Below are 6,490 nucleotides of genomic sequence, written 5' to 3' on the forward strand. Positions count from 1 at the left end.
TATATATATATATATATATATATATATATATACACATTCTGATTTTTTATATATTTATCACATTATAACTTTTATTTCACAAAGTTTAACAACAATATATTTTTTCCTGAGCTACATAAGAAAGTTGAAAAGATCAGATAAAAAAAATCATATTTACTTAACCGTTCAGCCTATTTATAAAGTTGAACTTCTTTTAAACCCAAATTGTTCACCTCTGCTCACAGTAAGTGTTTTATTGTTTCGGTACTAAAAGTGCACTCCGACCTGCAGTACCGCCATGTGTCCTTTAGGGGGCAGCAGGCGTCATTACTGATGGTCGCAACTGCGCATGTGCGGCTAATGACACAACAAACATGGCGGTGTTATTGACAGGCGCGGAAACGGCTTGTAAGAGTAAACACATTTTTGCTTTTAAAATGTCAGCACGACAACTCAGCTTTACTTTATTAATACAAATTGTAAAATGGTCGTGTTCGGCGTTGTCACGTCACGGTGGAGTAAGTAGTAGTTATTGACAAAATGTACTTAAGTGGTGTTGTTTCCATACCAGGTGCGGTCCTCCGAGCTTCCGGTCATTTTGGCCTCTTTTCGGCCGCTGTGTGCCGGCGTTGGAGCGTCCAGACGGCGGCCAAGTGCAGCTCCGGCAGCGGGCAGCAGACAAGCCGAGGTGGAAGCAAAAAAGCCGAGGAGGAGGAATACGAAGGTCCGGAATATATTCCTCTGAGGAAGGCCAAGAACCCCATGATGCCCATTGGCTATGCCTGGTCAGTGTTGCATGCTGGGTAATGTAGTTAGTTTATTCCCTGGCTCATAACATCACAGTGACGTCACTAGCGACATCTTTTTAATTAACTACGGAAGCCCGTTTCTGCCAGTAATAATAATCCAAATTTAAGTAATAATTATGGAATAAAATATATGTATGAGATAACTATGAGTTACAAAGTCGATGTTATTACTTTTAGTCATAATTTTAATAAAAAGCCATAATTATGAGATGATTTCGAGTTTTATTTTTTTACAAATTCCACTTTTTATTTAATATTTGTATCTCATTATTGTAACTTATATTCCACAAAGTTTAACAATGTTTTTTCCAAAGGTACGTTAAAAAAGCTGAAATGAGATAAAAAGTCATAACTGCTAAATAATTTCGACTTTTTAGTTAATAATTGTGACTTTATTTATTATATATTTATTATTCTACTTTTTATTATTTTCATCCCATTATTACAACTTATTCCACAAAGTTTAACAATATTTTTTTCCAAAGGTAAAAAGTTAAAACGACGAGATAATAAGTCATGACTATCAGATAATTTTGACTTTTTATTTCATAATTATGACTTTTTATTTTTTTGTAAATTGTACTATCTGTGTTGGCCCTGTGATGAGGTGGCGACTTGTCCAGGGTGTACCCTGCCTTCCGCCCGATTGTAGCTGAGATAGGCGCCAGCGACCCCCAAAGGGAATAAGCGGTAGAAAATGGATGTCCTTTTTATCTAATATTGGCGTGGAACAGTGTTATGTTTATTTATTAGTTTTTTTGTAGCGATATATGTAGAAATGGCTGGTTGCATCAGCTCTTCTCTTCTAATGTCCCCCTCTTACACACATGCTTATGTGTGCTATGGCTATGAGGTTCTTTTTGGCCTCAGTCTGGACCATTTTGCCACTGAATGAGTCTCCTCCCCCTCGTGCAGGATGGTGGGCCTCCCCGGCGGCATCCTCCTCTTCCTGCTGGTCAAAAGGCAAGTGGAGAAGAACCGCCTAGAGCAGATGAAGATCCGACGGAGGATGCAGAAGTCCGAGGGGAGCTACGAAGGCAGCCGCTACCGCCGCGCCATAGAGAACGCCAAGCTGGACCAGTAACGCCCGTTAAAAGACTGCCTCACTTCCACTGGGGGACATTATTTTAACCCCTGCACAGTTCAAATGAGATGGATTGAAGTGGACAAACTTTTTCTTTTTCAAAACCTATATATGTTAACCCGCTAGGGATCCCCTCATTTTTTTGTGAAGGTTTCACTCATTAAAGTCATACAGTTTAATAATATTGGGGATCTTTTTTCAGTCTTTAGTGGCCAGTGCCCTGTACTTTGCAGTGAATTGTTAGGGGGAGCAGCACCAGCAGAGAGGCTATGTTAGCTACCTCCTTTTGTTTATAATGTATATTTAATACTGCCCTTTTTTTTTTTTGCTGAAGCTGTAATATTATACATGGTAATTGGGATTTGTTATATATTGTATATAAAAATAAAATAATATATCAGTATATAATACGTATATTTTATAATGCTACTATGGTACCTTTTTAGTGTACTTAATACCTGCATTATCCTTTCCGTTCTTTGAAAGTGAGCTACTGTTTAAAATAGTCCAATTATAAGCTAAAAAGTCATATTTATGAGATAATTTAATTTTTGATTTCATTAAAAAAAAAAAAAAAATCTACTTTTTTTTATGTCACAAAAGTTTAACAATATTTTTTTCCAATGGTACATAAAGTCCAAAATAATAAGATAAAATTCATATTTGAGATTATTTTGACCTTTTATTTCAAAATGACGAGTTTTTAGTTTCTTAATAAATTCTACTTAATTTAAATATTTTTCCCATTATAACTTTTATTTCACAAATCTTAAAAGTCTTAATTATGAGATAATTTTGTCTTTTAGTTTTTAAATAAATTCTACTTTTTATTTAAATACTTTTATCTCATTATAATTTGTTTCATAAGTTTAACAATATTTTTTTCAAAGGTACATAAAAAATTCCAAAATAATGAGCTAAAAAGTCATATATGAGATAATTTCGTCTTTTTATTTCAAAATTATGAGTTTTTAGTTTTTTTTATAAAATCTACTTTTTATTTAAATATTTTTTTCTCATAACTTATTTCATAAAGTTTAACAATATTTTTTTCCCCAAGGTACATAAAAAAGTCCAAATCATGAGCTTAAAAAGACATATTTATGAGTTAATTTCAACTTTTCATTTCAAAATTACGAGTATTTTAAATAAATTCTACTTTTTATTTATTTTATCTCATTAATAAAAAATATTTTTTTCTGATAACTTTTATTTCACAAAGTTTAACAATATTTTTTTCCCCAAGGTACATAAAACAGTCCAAATCATGAGCTTAAAAAGACATATTTATGAGTTAATTTCAACTTTTCATTTCAAAATTACGAGTATTTTAAATAAATTCTACTTTTTATTTATTTTATCTCATTAATAACAAATATTTTTTTCTGATAACTTTTATTTCACAAAGTTTAACAATATTTTTTTCCCCAAGGTACATAAAAAAGTCCAAATCATGAGCTAAAAAGTCAGATTTATGAGTTAATTTAAACTTTTCATTTAAAAATTAAGATTTTTTTTTTTATAAATTCTACTTTTTATTTATTTTATCTCATTAATAAAAAATATTTTTTTCTTATAACTTTTATTTCACAAAGTTTAACAATATTTTTTTTCCCCAAGGTACATAAAAAAGTCCAAATCATGAGCTAAAAAGTCAGATTTATGAGATAATTTCAACTTTTCATTTCAAAATTACGAGTTTTTTTTAAATAAATTCTACTTTTTATTTTATCTCATTATTAAAAAATATTTTTTTCTCATAACTTTTATTTCACAAAAGTTTAACAATATTTTTTTCCAAAGGTACGTAAAAAAGTCCAAATTATGAGCTAAAAAGTCATATTTATGAGATAATTTCAACTTTTCATTTAAAAAATACAAGTTTTTTTTTAATAAATTCTACTTTTTATTTAATTATTTTATCTCATTATTATAACTTTTATTTCACAAAGTTTAACAATATTTTTTTTCTCCAAAGGTACATAAAAAAAAGTCCAAATTATGAGCTAAAAAGTCATATTTATGAGATAATTTTGACTTCTTGTTTCAAAATTAAGAGTTATTCGTTTTTTAATAAATTCTACTTTTTATTCAAATATTTTTGTCCCATTATTATAACTTTGATTTCACAAAGTTTAGCAAACTTTTACAGATGTACACAAAAAGTCCAAATTATGAGCTAAAAAGTCATATTTATGAGATCATTTCGACCTTTTATTTCAAAATGATGAGTTTTTAGTTTTTTAATAAATTCTACTTTTTATTGTAATATTTTTCTCATTGATTTTATTTCACAAAGTTAAAAAAAAAAATTCCACAAAGGTACATAAAAAGTCCAAATTATGAGCTAAAAAGTCATATTTATGAGATCATTTTGACCTTTTATTTCAAAATTATGAATTTTAAGTTTTTTAATAAATTCTACTTTTCATTCAAATATTTTTCTCATGACTTTTATTTCACAAAGTTTAAAAACATTTTTTTTCCCCAAAGGTACTTAAAGAAGTCCAAATTATGAGCTAAAAAGTCATATTTATGAGATACTTTCAACTTTTCATTTCAAAATTACGAGTTTTTTTTAATAAATTCTACTTTTTATTTAATTATTTTATCTCATAACTTTTATTTCACAAAGTTTAACAATTTATTTTCTCCAAAGGTACATAAAAAAAAGTCCAAATTATGAGCTAAAAAGTCGTATTTATGAGATAATTTTGACTTCTTGTTTCAAAATTAAGAGTTATCAGTTTTTTAATAAATTCTACTTTTTATTTAAATATATTTGTCTCATTTTTATAACTTTGATTTCACAAAGTTTAGCAAAATGTTTTTACAGAGGTACATAAAAAGTCCAAATTATGAGCTAAAAAGTCACAATTATGAGATCATTTTGACCTTTTATTTCAAAATGATGAGTTTGTTTTTTAATAAATTCTACTTTTTATTCAAATATTTTTCTCATCATGGATTTTATTTCACAAAGTTAAAAAATTCCACAAAAGGTACATAAAAAAGTTCAAATTATGAGCTAAAAAGTCATATTTATGAGATCATTTCGACCTTTTATAACAAAATGAGTTTTTATTTTTTTAATAAATTCTACTTTTTATTCAAATATTTTTCTCATCATGGATTTTATTTCACAAAGTTAAAAAAAAAATTCCACAAAAGGTACATAAAAAAGTCCAAATTATGAGCTAAAAAGTCATATTTATGAGATAATTTCGACCTTTTTTTTTCTTCAAAATGAGATTTTATTTTTTTAATAAATTCTACTTTTTTCTCAAATATTTTTCTCATCATGATTTTTATTTCACAAAAAAGTTTAAATTTTTTTTTTCCCCCAAAGGTACATGAAAAAGTCCAAATTATGAGCTAAAAAGTCATATTCATGAGATAATTTCGACTTTTTTTATTTCAAAATTGTGAGTTTTTATTTTTTTAATACTTTATTTAAATATTTTAATCTAATAACTTTTATTTCCCAAAGTTTAACAATATTTTTTACAGAGGTACATAAAAAGTCCCAAAAAATTTGCTAAAAAGTCATATTTATGAGATAATTTCGTCTTTTTATTTCAAAATTATGAGTTTTTAGTTTTTTTAATAAAATCTACTTTTTATTTAAATATTTTTTTCTCATAACTTATTTCACAGAGTTGAAACATTTTTTCTCCAAAGGTACGTAAAAAAGCCCAAATCATGAGCTAAAAAGTCATATTTATGAGTTAATTTAAACTTTTCATTTCAAAATTACGAGTTTTTTTTAATAAATTCTAATTTTTATTTAATTATTTTATCTCATTATTATAACTTTTATTTCACAAAGTTTAACGATATTTTTTTTCTCCAAAGGTACATAAAAAAGTCCAAATCATGAGCTAAAAAGTCATATTTATGAGATAATTTTGACTTCTTGTTTCAAAATTAAGAGTTTTTTTAAATAAATTCAAATTTTTATTTAATTATTTTATCTCATTATTATAACTTTTATTTCACAAAGTTTAACAATATTTTTTTTTCTCCAAAGGTACATAAAAAAAGTCCAAATTATGAGCTAAAAAGTCATATGAAATAATTTCAACTTTTCATTTTAAAATTACGAGTTTTATTTAATAAATTCTACTTTTTATTCAATTATTTTATCTCATTATTATAACTTTTATTTCACAAAGTTTAACAATATTTTTGTGACATTTGTGATTTAGTGCTATATAAATAAACATTGATTGATTGATGATGTTCGCTTCGCTGTCATCTTTCAGGAATGTAAACAAGAAAACACCGGCTGTGTTTGTGTTGCTAAAGGCGGGCGCAATACACCGCTTCCCACCTACAGCTTTCTTCTTTGACGTCTCCATTATTCATTGAACAAATTGCAAAAGATTCAGCAACACAGACGTTCATAATACTGTAGAATTATGCGATGAAAAGAGACTTATAGTTGTGAACGGTGCTGGAACAAAATGCCCTCTACAATGCGTGATGTCATCATAACGCGACATTTTAGCATGATTCTTCCGCGCGAAATTTAAAATCGCAATTTAGTAAACTAAAAAGGCAGTTTTGACATGTGTTGCAATGTTAATATTTTATTATTGATATATAAACTATCAGA

General features: G+C 27.4%; 1 protein-coding gene across 2 annotated transcripts; it reads left to right on the forward strand.

The window, feature by feature from the left end:
• The first annotated feature begins 283 nt into the window (after positions 1 to 283).
• On the forward strand, positions 284 to 2,056 carry si:ch73-71c20.5 (DUF4748 domain-containing protein). Of its 2 annotated transcripts, none has more exons than XM_061891035.1 (3): positions 284 to 387; positions 551 to 764; positions 1,704 to 2,056. In XM_061891035.1, exons 1-3 carry the CDS (start codon positions 354 to 356, stop codon positions 1,870 to 1,872), a joined length of 417 nt encoding a protein of 138 aa, XP_061747019.1. In that variant the 5' UTR covers positions 284 to 353; the 3' UTR covers positions 1,873 to 2,056. The 2 variants fall into 2 exon arrangements, with proteins under 2 accessions (XP_061747019.1, XP_061747011.1); XM_061891027.1 differs by having other exon boundaries at positions 303 to 393.
• Positions 2,057 to 6,490: the final 4,434 nt, after the last annotated feature.

Source organism: Nerophis ophidion, linkage group LG02 (assembly GCF_033978795.1).
Source record: "Nerophis ophidion isolate RoL-2023_Sa linkage group LG02, RoL_Noph_v1.0, whole genome shotgun sequence".
Taxonomy (NCBI): Eukaryota; Metazoa; Chordata; class Actinopteri; order Syngnathiformes; family Syngnathidae; genus Nerophis; species Nerophis ophidion.